The following is a 19,400-nucleotide window of genomic DNA, read 5'->3' on the forward strand; positions in this document are numbered from 1 at the left end:
TGAGTTTAAAAAAGTTTACACCATTAAAATGTCTGGTTGTTGCATTCTGCACCAAAATATGTGGCCACTAAATAAAAGATTTCTTATTCACTCACAAAGAGTCAATTTGTTTAGGTTGCATTCGCAATTTCTGGCAATTAATGTCCTTGCTCCGTCGCACTGCGGTTGTTAAACTGTGTTCGCACACTTTACAAACTGTAAAAGTCAAAATAAATAAAGCTTTACTCACTTCCTCTATATGTTCACCAGTGTGTTGCTAACTTTGTCAGTTGTTTTGTGCTGGACAGGTAGTTTACAGTGGATTCATCGGAGCTGCCTGCTGCTCATTACACATAGGCATTTGATCCATAGTTAATAAAAGATATTGATTAGAGAAGCTTCAGCAAACGATATTTTCCACCAACAGCCATAAAGCATATCATTATAATGATTCTCTGTTAGTTTCAGGCTTGAGCTGTTCTTGAGCTTTTTTTAAAAACTGTCAATAGAATTGTCCGTGGCATAGATTTTGCATTTACATTTTTCTGTACATTGAGCACTTAGCATACATTATAGTTCTGTGCACTCCAGAATCTAGTTTGAAAGCCTCATTTTGCATAGGTTTCTATTCGTCTTGGACTAACTGGTGGTCAGAGTGATGCAGGTGATCTCTTCCCTTTTTAAAATGTTCCTCTCCTCCTCTCTCGCTGTCTGAAACGAGACTGTCATGACTTCCTTCCATGAAGAGAAACATTGATTTCGGCTCAGCGGGGATCATGCAAAACAGCCTCTCATTAAAATCATAATTAGAACTTGGAAATGGCACGCGGGGTTCAACTCTAAGGGCGAGCTGAAAATCACTGGAAACTATTAAACTTGCACTTAGCCTTTCACTCCCAAACAAAACATGTCTGATTCCGGTCACACGACGTGAGGCGAAAGCTAAAAGCAACGTCACACCTGCTGGAGATGTTTCCAGCGTTATATTGACGTCTAACTGTTTCGTTTCAGCCTGTCCTGTTTCATCCTGTTTAGTGACCAAGAAAGGACTTATTTAGATACTAAAACTATATGTTAGATTTTACTCTAACACGTTAAAAAAAAAACTAAAACCTGAAGGTCACTGCAGTGCGTCATCATCATCCATTGTTACACAAATATCAAACTATATTCAACATCAACTCTCTGACAATCCTCATAAACTCCCCCCGTCAGTTGTGAGGGTCCAGTTTAAACACACACACCTACACACACACACACACACACACACACACACACACACACATTCTGCCCTCTCCCTGTCCCCAGCCCCCGGTTGCCTAGGAGACAGCTGAGATGGGGACCCCGTCTCATAACACACCGATAGGGCTCAGTGTGGCTGGAGGAAGATGCATGGGATCTTTAACGCCATCTAGCAGCCAAGACAGAGAAAGACATTTAATGTGGCTTTTTTTTTTTTTTTTTCTTTTTTTAAAGCCACGATTCTGCCTAGTAACCAAATATGCTGACTTCTTCTCCTGGTGCTGAGATCCCAGGCTGGAATTTCTAATGAGACACATCAATATATGTTCAATGTGGGCCATTAGTCAAATAGTAACCTACTAGGTCACCAGTGATTGATTGTACAACACGAGGGGGGAAAAAGTGTCGTTTTTTAATTTTATTTAAAAGGGACCATGTAGAGTTTAAAACATGAATGTCACCATTTGATGCACCGTACCAGATTATAGCTTTAAGATAATTCTCATCTGTAGTCCCTTGGCAGGTCTAAACAGGGAAAGCAGTTTCAATGCAGTAAGCGTTCACTACAGTCGACAGCTACAGTCACTTGTCATATTATATGTAAATGCATTAATAATGTGCTATATTATAATTCTGTAACACTGACAGGGGCCATTCTGTAAAATATATAGTAGTACTACTCTTTAAGTACACTTTGTTGCCTTCTGTAGTTTTACTTTGAAAAAAAGTAATACAGGACTTTTAGTTGTGATAAAGTAATTAATGTTGTTGTTACTTTTACTCAAGTAAATGATCTTCACCAATGCTCTTTACTTAATATATTTCTGTACTGTACTAAATAACATAAAAAACAAGGAAATAAACAGGAATTTTTTGTCGAGGTCTAAGGTGAAGGACTTCTTTGAGGATCCTTGTTAAAGGAAAAACTGTGTGTACTTGTGTCCTACAAAGTAGTCTCCTTAGTATCCTAATGATCAATAGGTCCACTCTGTGTATCTCCTCACTTATGAGTCGGTAATAATTCATCACTTTGAACAACAAAAATACATTCGGTAGACTCTCCATACTCCAAAACGTACCAGTAATTGATTTTATGTATTTTAATACAGTGAAGAAAGAAATATTCAGGTATACCTAAGTAAAAGAAGCAATACTGCAATGTAAATGTACTCCATTACCACTGTCCCTGTAATTGTATTATATATCGGTTATACTATCGAGGCTGCATTAATGACTTTGCTGCATTTTAATGTTGTAGCTGGTGGATGTGATGCTCATTTTAACTTCATGTACCGTTGAGTAGTTTAGCAACAATTCATCTGCAAAGTAACTATAGCTTTAAAATAAATGTAGTGAGGTAAAAATACTTCCCTCTGAAATGTAATGAAGTAGAAGACAAATGTCTTTTACTGTCTGTTGTGTTTAAGATCTAGTCCATGTTCTATGACATCATTTAGGGTAAAGTCTAACTCTTTTCTGCATTCTGACACATGTTTCATATCAACGCTTCAGTACGCACAGTATGTAAATATAGCGTACTTCTATGTATGGAGCCCTTCCGCAGAATATCACACAAAGTTTTTTTCTGCAATATACTGCAGTTTATTAACTCTAGTTGTATTACATATTAAAAACATCAAGTAGAAATGGCCACATATCTACACAGCAGCAGAAGCAGGGGTTTTGGGCTAAACTGAGCAGGACACTGTTGTGCTTTTAATTTCTACTCGGCTGGGAACAGAAGATAGATAATCCTTGAAACGAAGCCACAGGCACACTCGAGTTGTCCCCTCTCTATATGTTAAAGGTTGTGGATGGTTACTCTAGTCACCATAATGTGAGAGTGCAGTTAGGAATGTCAGCTAATTCATACTGGGGTTATTAAAGAGTAACTTAAATCGTGTTTTTCGTGACCTCATCTGGTTTAACTTCCCACGTTGCTGCAGTGATGTACAGGAGCAAAGCGATGTGCTGCTGTTGACGTGGGCAGCAGCTAAAAAGAAAGACGCACCTTAAAATAATTAATATTAGTTAAAGTGTACGTACGCTACATTTAGGATATTTTCACGGCTTTGCCTTGCCGTCAGACAACCCTTTTATGACGGGAAATTAAGGCTGTTATCTTTTCTCTCTTCAAAGCCACAAGACTCCACTGACAAAAACAGTACTTTTACCTTGCAGAACACAGGAGCTGCTGCTCTGCCGCTGCTTTGATCGGTCAGTTTGTATGAGTTATTCTGTGACTTTGGTGTTTTAAAGGGTTAGTTCGGATTATTTTGTCAAAGGAGTCTCGTGTGGCTTTGAAGATAACATAGATAATCAGTTCCCCATTTGGAAAGGGCTGTCTGACGGCAAGGTAAAGCGGTGAAAATATTCCAAATATGGCGTACACTCTTTTGTAGGTGGCTAAAACACGTTTGGCTGATGTCCACAGAAGCACATTGCTCTGCTCCCGTGCTGGTACTCCTGTCTGTTTCTCTAAACTGGGGGCGTGCCGACTGCCATCCACTGTAAGTAACACACTGACTATGAATGAGTCCCTCACACAACCCCTCTTCAAAAAATTAAATATATTCCTTTAAGTTACTCTTTAACAAACAAACAATATACTCTGTGCCTAAAGAAGCCAAATATATATTTATAAACATTGTTTCTAGCACCACATGATGGTTTGTGGCCTAATGAAGTTTCTACCAGAGTATACAAATATACCAGCGGCTGTGGGAAAGTGTTCATTTCCCACCATGTTAACACCTGATTGATGTACAATAAACCTCAGAACAATCTTTGCATCTAAAGAAATTTGAAGTTACTACCATTTCAGTCTATACTTCAATATCATCTAGTGATATTCATGCGCAGGTGAACATAAAGCGTCTATGCACGGCACTTATTTTTAAATGTGAACAATCCACACACGTGACTCTGCACAAGCAACCGCCTCGTCATCTTTTTTGCAACATTCTGCCGTGGTCCACCGGATATACTAGTGTTGACTCCACCTAAAGCATAGTTTTGTCATTTAAATGTAGATATAGGCAAGGGTGATTGGAGCTAACAACACAGATCGAAGAACAAAAAAATAAAAGATAGCACACGTACAGTACACTTGTAACAAAGATCAACATAGAAATAATAAAAGACAAAATATCAATAAATGGACGCTTTCATGTGGTAACGCAAGATATGGCATATACTGTAGAACTGGGCACAATGAAACTACTCATTTGCCTTGAAAGAAAAGATTTGCAAACACAAATTGTGGTGAGGTGGCGTTAAAATGAAGGTCTTTGTAAACATTGTCTGTTCTAGGCCTCTGATTCGGACTGGTCGGTGGCGACGCTGCCGTTCAGCTCGCCCAGTCCTGTCTGCTCCTGGATGTCCGTCATCTCTCCCACGATGAAGGTCGGCTCCCCTCCTTTGCTGTTGGCCGAGCCGCTGTCCGGCTGCTTGGCCGCCTGGTTGGTCAGGGTGGGCTCCTCGTCCAGCCTGCTGGAGATGGACCAGTAGAGGTGAGCGTCCAGTCTGGCCGCAGCCAATGAGAGCTCACGTGCAGAGACGGAGGGCGTGTCCACCTTGGAGGAGGGGAAACGAGTAGAGTTGGTCAAATCACTAAACTCTTATTTCAGATTTCCACTTAAAGAAGAGATTAGCGTTGCCAAGATGGCAAAAAGAAGCCCCATTCACTGAGCTAGATTTTAGCCTTTTTGGGAAATACACTTATTTGCTTCCGTGATGAGATTTATCTGAGCTTTATTATATTAGCTTAGTTTAAAGACTAGAAACAGCTAGCCTGGCTCTGTCTAAAAGTAACAGAATCCAGCACCTTTAAAGCGCACTAATTAACATGTTAAATCTCGTTCTCCTTTGTTTAACCCGTAAAGAAGCCAAAGTGTCAATTCCTGGGGCCCTACATCTCCCATCCGGCGAAAAGCGGCGAAAAGCGGCGAAAAGTGGCACACAGCTCAGCCCAACTGTCACAGCTGGTTTCAAGACCTACGCAGTTGTCATTTTCACGCCCAGTGCTCAGGTTGTGTGGAGCAAACGTACGTGTAGGTCTTTAAATGAGGTGTGGTCAGGCGCATTGTTGGCGCAGTGCTATCTTGAGGCAGCAGAAAGCCATTGAGCCAATGACAAACAAAGCCAAGTCTAAAGTCAATGGCACAGTATTTTCCGTACACTCCGCTTGGTGAACACACAGGGAGGTGCAGCAGCAGCGCCTTCCTCGTCAGTTAAATAGGTTGTTGTGTGTTTGCTCATGTGCAGTGAAATGGAATTGTTAAAGGGACGGGGGGGATTGAGAGACGGCGGAGGGTCCGCTGCTCCCTTATATGGTGTGCCGGCATGCTTTCACTTCGCAAACGAGCAGATTTGTTTCCTCAGCAGAAAACCGCTCGTTTCTCCAATTTGCTGAATAGGCCAATTAAATAGCAAAGTGCCAGGGGAAGGAGCACCTGGCCTTTTAAAGGGAGTGGGATATGACACTCTGATGGGTTTAATTCATGTTACACCCTAAAACACTGATTACTTAAGTGACAACATACAACCCCTTTGCGCCTTACTTTGCGTCCAGATTATGTGCTGTTTAACTAGCATGGACACTCCCTTAATGCACTTGTACCATCCGCTTAATGACATGCGCTATAGATCGGGATCTTGTCATCTCGAGAAGTGCAAACAGCGTAGACTACAGCAAGTCAAACAGAGCCAGGCTAGCTGTTTGTCCCTGTTTCCAGTCTCTATGCTAAGCTAAGCTAACCAGCTGCTGGTGGTAGCTTCATATTTAACAGACAAATATCAGAGTGGCATCAATCTTCTCACTTTACTCTCAGCAAGAAAACACATAAGTAAACTATTCCTTTAAATGTTGTGGTTTACTTGATCAGTATCCCCTTTTCTCCTCCGCCTGCATCGCCTAACACCGAGTACGACCTGCTTTCAACTCACCCACAGAAGTCAAAATGATTAATTGATGATTCATTTTGAACTCGGTTTGAAGCAGTTTTAAAGAGAGGTCAAACATGTTGCAATGTGTGATGAAGTGCTTCTTTTATTAGTTCTTTAGCATGTTGTTATTGTATTCGTGTCTGTGCTCTCTGTGTACATTTGTATAAAAGCCCATCTAAGGATAGGCATGGATTATAAAAGCTGCGGTGTGTGGCATTGGTCCATGCTATGTCCCTACCGAAATAAACATGAAATAAATACTTCTGTTCGAGTTCCTGCATTTCCCAGCATGCCTTTCAACATCCCCGGGAGAACAAGCGTGAGAACTCAGTTATACATGTAGGCGGAGACAGGAATAGGGACAACAACTTACTCAAACACTTGTAGTCGGAGGAAGAACTGGCATGTTTGCCTCCTCCGATAAAAGGTTTAACAGCAGTGAAAAATGTCATAACAGTTTGACATTTAGGATGAAATGTTTTAATTGTTAGAGCTACCAAACTGAGCCCTAATTAAAACGGACTCATCAAAAAAGTCCTGAGCTGCTTTACCAAATCAAACACTCCCGGCCTGTAGTTTGTCCCCAGCTTGGAAATCCCTCACCTCAAACGTGTGATGAAAGGCTCCGTAGTCGATGTCAAAGAAGCCCTTTGCCAGCAACATCATCGGGCTGAACCTGTGACCCCACATGACTTCCTCCGCTAGATAGGAGCTCCTCGCCTGGCACGTCATCCCTGCACACACAGACACAGCAACACTGATGAGCACCCTCGTGATGCAAAAGAGGAAAGAACTGGGCAAAGATCAAAGTCAACGCAACACACCTGAAACTGGCAGAGATCATTAATTTAGTCACAAACTGTTTAAATTGGCGAGGTGTCTTCATATGAATACTTATACTTCCTCCTAACTCTCTACCAGCACTCTGACTCAGGGAATCAATATTTGGAGTAGGCAGAGAGGCCACCTTTACCTCATGGAAGACGCATCATGTATAGCTCTGATACACTGAATTCCTGCCAACCAGTGAGGATCAGTTGAGCACATCATCCTTCTCAGAATGAATCTGACATAAGACAATATGAGATAAAGAGAAAAGAGATAAACAGGGCCCGTCTAAATCATTCCCCGGTACAGGGAACTCGCTATTTGTTCCTGTCAGACTCTGAAATACAGCCACGAACGTCGCAAACTCTGCCTCTAAATGTGTCACGTCTGAGGGGATCTATGAGCAGAGATAAGTGTGATTAACAGGGAGTTAGTCCGTAAGGGGTCGGTGCCTTGCTCAAGGGCAGATGAGTGTTCGCTGACACACATTAACTGGTGTGGGGATCTGGGTGGTTTCTCTGCCTGCTTGTTGCACACACTAACACTTTTTAATCTTCTATACCAATATATTTTAAAAGACTGCTCCCTAAATCAACAGTTAAGTCATGAGAATGTACAGCATAAGAGCACAAAACTGTCCCTCTGAAGGACACAAGCTCCAGTGATACTTTCCAGTGATTTGTTTCCTATTATATAACACATTCACCTAAATATACTTGTGTCTAAATATATGTATATTTCCCCTGTAATCGCAGCATCAAAAGGCTCTAAAAGCTTCCCGAACGACGGAGAAGAGATGGAGAGCTCTCAAACAATATATTGCAGATCTAAACTCAGATATCCTGGAAGGGGAATTTCATTTTCTAATGGACAGCTTTGGACAGGGTTTGCTTTCTGTAAAACAGTGACGGTATTACTGTAATATCAGACTGTTGTATGCATCTGCAAGATTAATTTCCTAATGCTCAATACTTGTTGTTGCAGCAAAAACATGCATTTACATCATAGAGGCCATTACAACTTTACAGTCAAATTAAATTGCACGGCATTATTTCCCATAAAAAACAATGCTGTTACATTGTTTTATTTTTTTTAATCTACAACAAATCATTTAAAGCCCTTGAGGTGATAAAACATTGTTAATGGTATTGTTTATATGGCTTGTACTTTAATACATTTTAAATATATATGCATTTCTTTTTGTCACTTTCCAGTAATCATTCACTGCACAGGGATTTTTAACAGCACATTTTTCATTCTTCCACATATGCAAACGTGACATACAATCATATCCTGCTCTGTCATTTTTATGTTGATTATTTTATCTGTGTTATTCAAAACTGCCAGACTTTTAAGATTACATGCCTCTAAATGTCAGGGGGAATGCTTTACCAAAGACAGATGGACGATTTTAATGTTTGCATTCTTATTACTTCACTTTAACAACGTTTGACACGATCCTCACCGGTTGCCTCCACCATTCCCTCCAGGATCACCACGATCTCAAAGTCCTCCTTCTCCAGCTGGGCCTGCGACATGTCCCAGAAGGGTGAATGCATGTCGATCTCATGGGAGATCACCAGCGGAGAGACCAGGAAGAGACGATCGTCGCCCGTCTCGAAGCCCACGCTGATGTCTGTCTGGTCCAGAGGGATGAACTCGCCTGAGGGAGACGACAAAACAGGAGGTGAGGAAACGGAAAAGGAGGAGATGAGCACTTTTCTTTATTTATAAATCAAGATCCTCCTGATTGAGTCATAACAGCATAACCATAGAATCTACTCTGTGTTCCACCTCTGGTAGCTGTTTTAAAGATAGTTGTACTATTACAAGTAGAAGTTGTGGTCGCTGTAGTCATCATGCTAGTCCCATTAGTGTGAAATCTGCACCCATACTATGATTAATCTGGCAGTCTCACCCTCCTGCGTCTGCTTGGACTTGATGAGCTTGGCCCTCATGTTGGCCCCTACGATGTGGGAGCTCCGCAGGTCGCCCACCCTGAACATCAGGCAGAGCTTGTCGTCTCTCAGAGAGATGACGGCGTGTTTGGAGAACACCAGCGTCTCTGCCCGTTTGTTGGGCTGCGAGATCTTCACAAACATACAGCCGACCTGCGCAGAGAGGAGGAGGGGGGGGGGGGGGGGGGGGGGGGGGGACAAGGAAGGGGGGAGGTGAAAACTCAAAGACACACAGAGCAACAGAATCAAATATTTGCAGTAACCGGAGAAGCAAAGGATTATTGACTTCTCTTGTTTTTCATAATTAACAGTGATGTAGACAAACAATACTTTGAGCTATTTCCAGTGTTCAGTCTTAAAACGCAGTAGTGACACTTGAGTTGACCTCAGACTCATTATCTAATATGAATAGTAAAACAGCCCGGTTACTAATATGGCATGCGTCCAGCAAACATGCATAAACATGATTCTGCTCGGACGTCGGCATGTGGGATTCATCCTCATCAAAAGAGTGCTTACTTGGAGGGAAAAATCGAGCTCCATCAGCACATTTTTTATGTGTATATATTATTTTTCAGGAAGCGTTTCATCTGCACCAAATTAGTGTCATTTTGTCTGCACGGTATTGATGCATGCACGCTTCTCTCTAGGCTCAAGAAGAAAACAAATGTGTATTAATTCTTTATTTGATTTAGTTGAGCGAAGAGGAGCCCTCGTAATCAAACAGGTCAAACAGCATTTACATTTGTTTTAGATTATTTAGGCGCCTTTCTAAATGAAATAAGATAATTTGAACATTTTGAACACTAATAATTTTAAAAAACTATTTTGTACGCTTTATATTTCTCTTTAGCCTCCTGATGTCCTGTATAGCAGGTTTGACACAATCTGATATCCGATGGTCAGAAATAATTCAGTGTCAGTTATGGCAAAGAATATTTTTGTATGATTATGTCCTGTAAAAGTAAAAATATTGAAACATTCAATTTAGAGGTTTCTGTAAGTGAAATTTTTCAATTTATGTGAAGTCTAATAGTCTCAAAATCAAAATACTGTGAAAATATTTTTCTTTAAATGAACATAATAATCTTCTTCATCAACAACGTTAATCAGAATACATGATGCCTTCAACGTAATCTGAATCTGATCTTTTTTTTGCTATTGCTTTCTGAAAGTGATTTTCCCATTCCTCAGTCTTGTAGCAGCCCCGGTGCTCACCATGAAGGCGTTGACCATCGAGCCCAGTATAGCTTGCAGCAGCAGCAGCATGGTGCCCACTGGACACTGGTCGGTGATGACGCGGTGGCCGTAGCCAATGGTGGTCTCTGTCTCGATGGAGAAGAGGAAGGCCGAGATGAAGCCGTTGACATTGTTGACGCACGGCGTCCACGTCTCATCCTCCAGGTGGTCCAGATCACCCCTGGAGGGAGGGGGGGGGGGGGGGATGTGTGAGAAAAGGGGGAGGTTGGCAAAGTGGGTGTCAAGAGGAAAAAATAGACAGAGAGCGAGAAGAGTTATATTCTAAGAACAGAGGTGCAGAAATACGACTCGTCTCCTTTCAGCTAATTCTGATAATGAATAGAAGTAATCCTCATATTAACCATAATGATTCACACTTTTTGTTGATGCTGCAAAAACATACTTTTTCCATTGTAAATCATCACGTGCAGGGTCTTCACCGTGCTGGTTTATCTGTCCTGAGCCACTACGAGCCGGCAGATTCTCTTTGAAACTACTCGCTACGCTGGATAATGGTCCTGATTAACACAGCTCCGGCCAGAGCGGGAGAGCTCATTAACGAAAGTGGTGTTAAGTAGTCTATATAATATATGATTTGTATTGACCTGTGTTGGTGACCAAAGGGATTGCAATAACACTGACAGCTCTCTGGCACAGCTTAAGGTGTCCTGTAATTGATATAAAGAGGTCACGATTTTTACGAGACAAATACGTTAGCTAATTAGAGCGGCGGATCCATCAGACACATCTAGTGAAGAGGTAACTCATCATGATGAAGTACACTGTGACATTAATACTGCTTTGTCATCTGCTTTTTTTGGGGGGCTGAAAAGTTGGGCTTTTTTAAGCCTTCGTTGCAGAAATGTCTCGCAACGCTGGTCACTCTCTCAAAGAGGTGGTCATCCTCCATCTTTGAGCAATTAAAAAGCTGGTGTTGCCTCCTGGTGATCGCGTGATGAATGCACATTTTTGGGGAAATATGATAATTGGCTCTTCTTCCCTTGAGTTTGCTGAGAATCAGTCTGTTATTTATGAAGACACAGCAAAGAGAAGGTTAGCTTAGCTTAGCACAAAGACTGGAAACAGGGGGAAACAGCTAGCCTGACTCTGTCTGAAGGTTAGGAAAAAATCAGCCGTCAGTTTTTGTACGGGTTAAACAAAGCTAAACTAACTTCTCCCTGATGTAACTTCATATTTATCATACAGATATAAGAGTGGTAACAATCTTCCCATCTAACTCAAAAAATGTGAATGAGCACATTCCCAAAAAATGTCAAACTATTCCTTTAAGTAGCAAGAATGAGGAAAGAAGAAAGCACACAGAAAAGGAAAGCCCTGTTTTCGATAATACCAATTTTGCCACAATGTCTGAAATACTTTTGTTCTCTTGAGCTGTAGGACTTTTGATCTAGCGCTAAATAAACTAAACAAACGTCTTCCTCCTCTTCTCGACAGCCTTACCGACAGTAGGCTATGAGGTACCAGATGGCCCCGAAGAAGAGCCACGTGACGGCGTAGGCCATGACGAAGACGAAGAGCGAGCAGCGCCAGTTGAGGTCCACCAGCGTGGTGAAGATGTCGGTCAGGTAGCGGTAATGCTCCCGCATGTTACCGTGCTGCACGTTGCAGCGACCGTTCTTCTCCACGTAGCGCTGTCTCTTACGCTTAGTCCGGCCTGGCGAGGGCCGGAGAGAGAGAAAAAGCAACACGATGTGGTTACAGAAGTTTGGGTTAATGTATATGTACGTGCAGTATTAGTGTTGGTGGTTTTTCTACGATGTAAACAAGGTTGAAGATGAGTCTTAACAGGTGTCTTAGTTGCATAAGGCTGTGTTCCAAGAAACCCTTTCAAAACCCTTTAGAATACTTCAAAAACGTGAACACGGATGCCTTTCTACATTACTGACAAGTGTCGCCGTTTGAAGATACAGCTCTGACTGCAAGTCGCAGGATGCGAGTTGAATGAAGGCACGCGAGGAGATTGGAGGATAAACAGAGGAAGGTGGCAGGAGGACAAAACTGCTCAGAGAGATGCGGTGGCTCAGAGAGAAAGCCAGGCTGGTGAAGAAGGCATCACGGAAATGACAACAGACAAGGGAAGAGAGGAGATGAAGTGCGACAGGACAACACCGTCAAACACTCATTGGACTTTAGTTACTGTACAAACCTAAAGGGACCTGTTGTTTCTTTGTAGTGAGCCTTTTTACTGTGGGTGCACTCAGACACAACTGAGATTATGACATATGTAGAATGCAAAACGATCCAGTTTTGTGTTGTTTTTTTCCAGCCCTGACAACAACAGTGTATCAGTGAGCGTGCATCCTACTAAACCTATGAAGTCATCAGGTTTGAAGGAACAATTCAGCCCTAAATGTCAGTGTCTCTGCCTTTTCATTATAAACGTCTTCCTGTATGTTGATATTCTGGTATGAATTTTAAAAAAGTCCTTGCTCTTCGACTGCTCTTTAAGAAAGCGACACCAAAACTGGACATGTTTTTGATTTTGGTAAAAGTCTGCTGTGGCTTGATTGTCTAATTTTGTGCCTCTTGCAGGTATCGTCGCGCAAAAACCAAAGAACGTACAGCAAAGAGGAGAGCAACTGGAGCCAACAAAGAGCAGAGTGACTGGAGAAACAATATGTGCAAGACTGTCAAAATCGCTGAGGGATGAACCTCTATAGAACGGTCCAAATTGCGAGTCGTGGAGTAGAAGGAGGTGCACAATTTTAGTCAACACAAAGTATGTGTTTGTGGAATCCAGAGTCAGTCACAAGCTCCAAATCTCTTTATCAACATTTATTTCTTCATTAAAAAGGAAAGTAAGTCACATGCAGAGTCACTCACCCCACCCGAACCTCCCCCTCTCCTTCTCCTTCTCCTTCTCCGGCCCCTGGGTCTTCTTGCGGGGCTCATTGGCTTGGGCCTGCCGCTCAGCCAGCTTGTTCTGAAACGACCTCTTGACCTTAACTAAGGGCGGAGGTGGCAGCTCCGTGTCTGTGGTGCCGACGGGGCCCAGCTCCTCCGATAGGTTGAAGACTCCAGGGGAGGCCGTGGCCTCGGTGGCCACCTCCACTTTTTCCCCTTCCCCCTTCTCCTCCACAGGGAGCGAGAGAGAGTCCGGGCGGCCGGGAAAGACCGAGTTCTCAAGCGCCATGGTCCGTGTGAGTGTGTGTGTGTGTGTGTTTGTGTTTGTGTCAGGTGTATTAGCGTGTTATTGATATCCTCCCTATGGCAGTCTCTGTCCAAAGGCTATTGATTGGACCATTTGTTTGCCTGACTGAAGCCTGGAACATAGGAGAAGAACACAATGATCACATGAAATCCTGAAATCGATTAGCTGTTTTGCTGTCACACTAATTCACGACAGGTGATTTTTTTTAAAGAAATAGCATCCATACTTCAGGAGCTTTTCAGTCCCTTTAATTTATCTAAAGATACAGCTTTCTTTTCTAGGTCTGTAGCGTCTGTGTTGCTTGCCACACAGATCTGACTTCCTGTCTCTGCCTGTTTCATCATTTCACCTCTTTTTAAAAGCAAAATGAGCAAAAAATAAAGAAGGAAATCACAGCGTTTGAGGTTGATTTTACAACTTTTAAATTAGAGGTGAAGGGAGAATAAATCACTTTCTCTGCTAATCTGCATAGTCGAGCCACTTCCACCGTGTACGGATGAGGATCAAGCCATCACCTTGGTTTAGGGTCTCAATACTCTTATAGGATACCTAATGACCTTTACTAAAGATAAATCACTAAAGATAAATTAGCATGTTTCATAAAGCACCTTGGTGTGTGCGTGTGTGTGTGTGTGGTCCATGCATGTGTGTGTGTGTGTGTGTGTGTGTGTGTGTGTGTGTGTGTGTGTGTGTGTTGTGTTGTGTAAGTGCACTTACTGCTTTGTTAAATGTGGTTGGTTCATGCTGCAGGCCTGCTGGGATTTCTTACATAAGTGGCGTATAAATAAGAGAAACTGAAATACTGTACGTTTGTGGACAGTGAGACATGGAGTGTTTTTTATATTTATTCGCACAGTAAAATGGACTCCTAGTCCTCTTTAGCCTTGCACGATGTGCGTCCATTTGGACAATTGGGGGATGCACGCAAGAGGAGACTGATGGTGACAATCAAGATGACGCACTACGCCTGATGGATGCATCAGAAATAGCCTCTATTAGAGGGTGTCTGTTCACCAGCCAATAGAATACAGACAACAGACCAATTCTAAGCTTTGAGGACTATTTGTCAGACAGCTAAGAATGATCGAAATCTTACCTGCTCAGTGTAGCAACGTATAGATGTGTAAGATCTGGATTGGGCAGATGGTTTATCGTAAGAAAAATGAAAATCTGCTCCAAGAGCGAACCGCGACTGGCAGCCTTGGTTCGATGACACCCATTTCTGGTGTTTACCAGCGTTGCAGCATCTGTCCGCTCCTGTTCGCTTTTCCAGGAGAGAGAAAAAACAAAAGACCACCTCGATGCGACCACTCAGCACAATAAATAGAGGGCGAACACACCATCCGCTGAATGACCGCGCATGAAAAAAGAGGGAAATAAAGAAAAAAACGGCAAAAAAACAATCAGAGAGAAATTATTACGGCGTTTGTAGATCATGAGTCGGGCAGTGGACATGCGAAATGGTGGCGACAGGATAATAGCCCGGCAGCGTAGAGAGCTCCATCATCTGTGCATCTGATGGAGTCAGTCAGGTGTGGAGCCACTGAGCGGCGGAGGATGCTGTCATCAGCACAGCCCTACAAACATTACAATAACAGAGTCATCTCCCTCCTCTGAGGAACATGCAAAGGCTTTTTTTAAAATGTGATATCATAAATATATTGTATTCAACGTCTGGTCAAAATTACATAGTATATTATAGCTTATTTCGATTTTTAATAGGCCTAAATGGTTTCGTTTTAATGCAAATATATTTGTTTATTTTGGGCTGTTCTATGCAATAATAAGCAAAACCCCCCTTTTTCCTGTTAGAATAACTTCTCCTAATATCTGATGCAGACACACACTAAATTGTATCATCAACGGTATCAGTGACTTGATTATAATTAGCGTTTATATTAAGAACCGCTGTTCGGCCTCCGGCCACTAGGTGGTGATATATCTGTTCACTGACGCAACGTCCGTCAGTCCTTTTCCAAGATGTCGGTTTACGGGCCAGCGGTGAAGATTCACCCCGTCGTTCTCGCTTCTATCTGTGACTCTTACGAGCGGAGAAATGAGGGAGCGAGTCGTGTTATCGGGACCCTGTTGGGTAAGCAGAAAGTTGAGGGATTTTGCTTTGTGATAAAACAGGTTGACGGGCTAGCCGGCTAACGTTAGCTTCGATGCTAACGTTAGCGTCGATGCTAACACATGTCGGCTTGGAATCAGTCCTGTAGAAGCTAACCCCAAAAACAGCTAGCTAGCTCGCAGCGTCTCTTATAACAGCTGGCTGTTCGCTGAAATGATAACGATGGAAACAATATCTGCCAAGTCATCTAACCGTTCTGATGAATTTGTTTACTACTGTGACACATATCAACCAGCACTGAACGTTGTTATTGACGTTGATGTTAGCCTGTGTTTGTGGTCGTCATTATTCTAGCCTCCCATGTACCCTCTTGTTTGCTAGCTAACAATGCTAAGGCGGTTAGCTCAACACTAAAGCCTAACTTTGACTTTTACCGTTTGTCCTTCGCAGGTACTATTGAGAAGCACTCTATTGAGGTGACCAACTGCTTCTCTGTCCCCCACAATGAGTCTGAAGATGAGGTAAGTTCTGAAACTCATTTTACTCACTGACTGTAGGTAAACCTAGCTTGGCTTTAATACATGAACAGACACTAGTGCACAGTCAGACTTCTCCAGATTGTTTTGTCAGCCTTAATGGGATATTGTTATGCAGAAACTGAGTAACATCAATCACAAACTCCAACATTATATAGACACAAGAGTTATGTTACTGAACTAAAGCCTTGGACCTTCATCTTATTACTTATGATTATGTCATTCAGTCTTGTATTTGTGTGACAAGAGGCTTCATGATAATTTGATTGGAAATCCTACATGATCTCGTCCTGCAGAAGATAATTCTGTGTTTCCTAAAGGATTTTTGGGGTGGTGGACCCTAGTGGGGGTCTGGCAGCATGCGCCCCCTAAAGAAAATGTCAAACAATTTAAAGCTAAAAGCATCAATCTGCTGCAATTTGAGAGCAATATTAAGAGGCTAGATCTTTGTGCTCTAGTAGTGGTGTAATGTATCTTAGTACATATAGGCCACTCAAGTACAGTACTTAAGTACAATGTTGAGATACTTAAACAAATATTGCAATTTTTACTTCACTACATTTCTTTGACAATATTAGTTACTAGTTACTTTTCAGCTTCAGATTCCTAATACTAAATGTAAATCAACAAATAAACTATGATGTAGTACAAAGTATATACAGTGATTCAATTTGGCTCCACCTTTACCAGCTGCAACATATAAGTGATGAAGACAATAATTAATCTATAGTTATAATCCAATAATATATATTAATCAAAAAAGGGCCGTAATGCATAACGAGTTAAACTACTTTTCTTGTTTTGTAAAGCAGTGGCAAATGTGATCCTCTTTGCTAACAGGTTGCTGTGGACATGGAGTTTGCAAAGAACATGTACGAGCTCCACAAGAGGGTGTCGCCCACCGAGGTCATCATCGGATGGTGCGTCAGCTGAGCGAATTTAAAATATCAAAGATTGAATTAGAGAAGAAGAAAAAAACAATCTCACCACAGTGACATCTGTCCTCACAGGTACGCCACTGGCTTTGACATAACAGAACACTCGGTGCTCATTCACGAGTACTACAGCCGCGAGGCCACCAACCCCATTCACCTGACAATGGATACAGCTCTGCAGAGTGGCAAGATGAGCATCCGCGCCTATGTCAGGTGGGCTGATATTCCTGTCGTAGACTCTTTTGTTGTTGTTGTTGTTGTTGTTGTGTGTGATCAGCTACAGATTGAGACTGTGTGTTTGAATGTTCTTGTGTATCTCCCACACAGTGCGCAGATGGGTGTGCCAGGAAAGACAGTTGGTGTGATGTTCACCCCACTGACTGTCAAGTATGTCTACTATGACACTGAGAGGATAGGCGGTAAGAATACAAACAGTAAATTAAGATGATTGTTTGGAAACAAATGCTTCCTGACTAAATATCTCTTATCGTGATATTTTTTTTGTAGTTGGGGAGAAATATATTAATTGCAGTGTCTGTAAACCTGGTGTGCATGTCATTAGAAAATCATCTAAGATACTGCCTATGTGGCCGTTCATATGTTGTTAAAAACGCATTGAAAACACCAGCCATGCTGCTTTTATCCTGTTACCCAAGGTGCTTAGGGGGTGATGCACTACTACTGCGCCTGCCATTACTAAGCAACCAAAACCTGCCTTCGGCCACAGCGATGATAATGAAGTTGCGGTAATTTGACAGTAGGCCTCATTGACTAAACTAAACACGGATAAGTGGATTTCCAGCACCGTAAATCCCGCACAGTAGCTTTACTGCTCAATTTGGCTGACCTTTCAACCGGATGTTCAGTCCTTCAGTCAAGCCAAGTAAAACAATCTGTGGAACAGATGGTAAAGCTCCGGGAAATCCTGCACTAAAATGATTAACCTCTCCATGTATTTGCCGAAAACTGATATTTACGGAAGAACGAAAAGATATCTGCCAGCTGTGATTGGTTGTTCCTTGTCACATGACATGCGTTCCAAAAGTTGCACTATTTTCATCTCAGGATGACGGAGCAAAAACCGCGACATGTAAATGGCCCCTAATGATGTATTTTTCCAAGCCAATATCATTTATTCTAACTGACTTAGTACTTGGCTGGTATTTGTAGTTCTGTACTCTAACAATCCCAACTGTTTGTTGCAGTGGACCTCCTGCAGAGGACGCGCGTACTTCCGAGTCGCACCAAGGGGCTGACCTCTGACCTGTCCCAGGTGGCTGGCTCTGCAGCCAGAGTACAGGACATGCTGACCACCATGCTGGCATACATTGATGATGTTGTGGTGAGTGTTGGAGCAAGTGGACCGATGGTGCGACTTCAATCGGATATGATTAGTCCATTGTTTCTAAGCATAGGAAATGACAAAGCAACGCCCTCTGCTGTTTGTTTTTTGCTGGTCCTGGTCCAGCGCTGCTGTGTCTCTAGAGATCATTTGTGAAGTAATCAGGTTTATGGTGGCTGTAGAGCTAATGCTGTTCGATCTGTCTCAGTCTGGCAAAGTGGCGGCAGACAACAGCGTGGGTCGCTTCCTGATGGACCTGGTCAACAAGGTGCCCACCATCTCAGCCGAGGACTTTGAGAACATGCTCAATTCCAACATCAATGTAAGTGCTCCTTGTCCGCTAGAAAACTGCATCTACGTTAATTTCTCAGATAAAGAATTTTTCACTGATTGTTGTTTTTTGCCTCATTGGATTTAGTTCGTCTCCTTCAGCTTTCCATTATCAATGTACTTGTTGCACTACAGCATAAATTCAGGCTTTGTTTCCTTTTGTTCGTGCTCTCCTGGCTCCTCTTGTCTAATTCTTCTTCACTTAGCTCTTGTCCATCATAGGAACACGAGTAGTTGTTACATCTGGACTCATGTTGCATCACCATGAACAAGCTCGTGATAACCAAATGTAAAAGCTCTGTTTTGTTTGTTGCAGGACCTGTTGATGGTGACCTACCTGTCCAACCTCACCCAAGCACAGATTGCTCTGAATGAGAAGCTGGTGCTGCTCTGAGGCGGATTTCATTTGAAGTGATTCATATTTAATTTTTTACAATTTTTTTTCTTCTTTTTTTTTTTTTGGCAGAGATGAATAAAGATGTTTAACAGTCATACCGTGTTAACCCTTAGGTCTTTGGTAATGTTACTACAAATAATGCAATTTAATTCTTATGGAAAAAGGTTGTATTGCTAATAATGTAATCTGGCTTTTTTTGAATAAATGTCCCAGAGCTCAGTTATCACTGTTAACGCCTTCGGTGCAGCTTTCATGATGTTTGACATTCTAGGGCAGCAACTGATGATTATATTAATTATTGATTATTAGACACATGACGAGACATATCTAGTCATTTTCTTAACTAATGGGTTAATCATTTGCTCTATAGAATTTCCTAGAGCCTGTAGTGATGTTTAAAATTGCTTATTTTGTGTCCAAAACT

At 42.1% G+C, this 19,400-nt stretch overlaps 2 protein-coding genes across 2 annotated transcripts; one reads left to right on the plus strand and one right to left on the minus strand.

Annotated features, from left to right (window-relative positions):
* Positions 1-4,529: 4,529 nt before the first annotated feature.
* On the minus strand, positions 4,530-13,347 carry kcnj9 (potassium inwardly rectifying channel subfamily J member 9). Its single transcript, XM_076097575.1, has 7 exons — positions 13,038-13,347; positions 11,655-11,868; positions 10,173-10,374; positions 8,915-9,107; positions 8,462-8,659; positions 6,772-6,902; positions 4,530-4,796 (listed from the first exon to the last, which is right to left on the minus strand). Exons 1-7 carry the CDS (start codon positions 13,345-13,347, stop codon positions 4,530-4,532), a joined length of 1,515 nt encoding a protein of 504 aa, XP_075953690.1.
* Positions 13,348-15,302: 1,955 nt separating this feature from the next.
* eif3f (eukaryotic translation initiation factor 3, subunit F) lies at positions 15,303-19,205 on the plus strand. The gene is made up of 8 exons (XM_076097576.1): positions 15,303-15,457; positions 15,887-15,957; positions 16,813-16,892; positions 16,983-17,120; positions 17,235-17,326; positions 18,113-18,249; positions 18,458-18,571; positions 18,896-19,205. Exons 1-8 carry the CDS (start codon positions 15,346-15,348, stop codon positions 18,971-18,973), a joined length of 822 nt encoding a protein of 273 aa, XP_075953691.1. The 5' UTR covers positions 15,303-15,345; the 3' UTR covers positions 18,974-19,205.
* The last annotated feature ends 195 nt before the right edge of the window (positions 19,206-19,400 follow it).

This window comes from Anarhichas minor, unplaced genomic scaffold, assembly GCF_050575085.1.
Source record: "Anarhichas minor isolate MPS153535 unplaced genomic scaffold, ASM5057508v1 ptg000024l, whole genome shotgun sequence".
In the NCBI taxonomy this organism is placed as follows: Eukaryota; Metazoa; Chordata; class Actinopteri; order Perciformes; family Anarhichadidae; genus Anarhichas; species Anarhichas minor.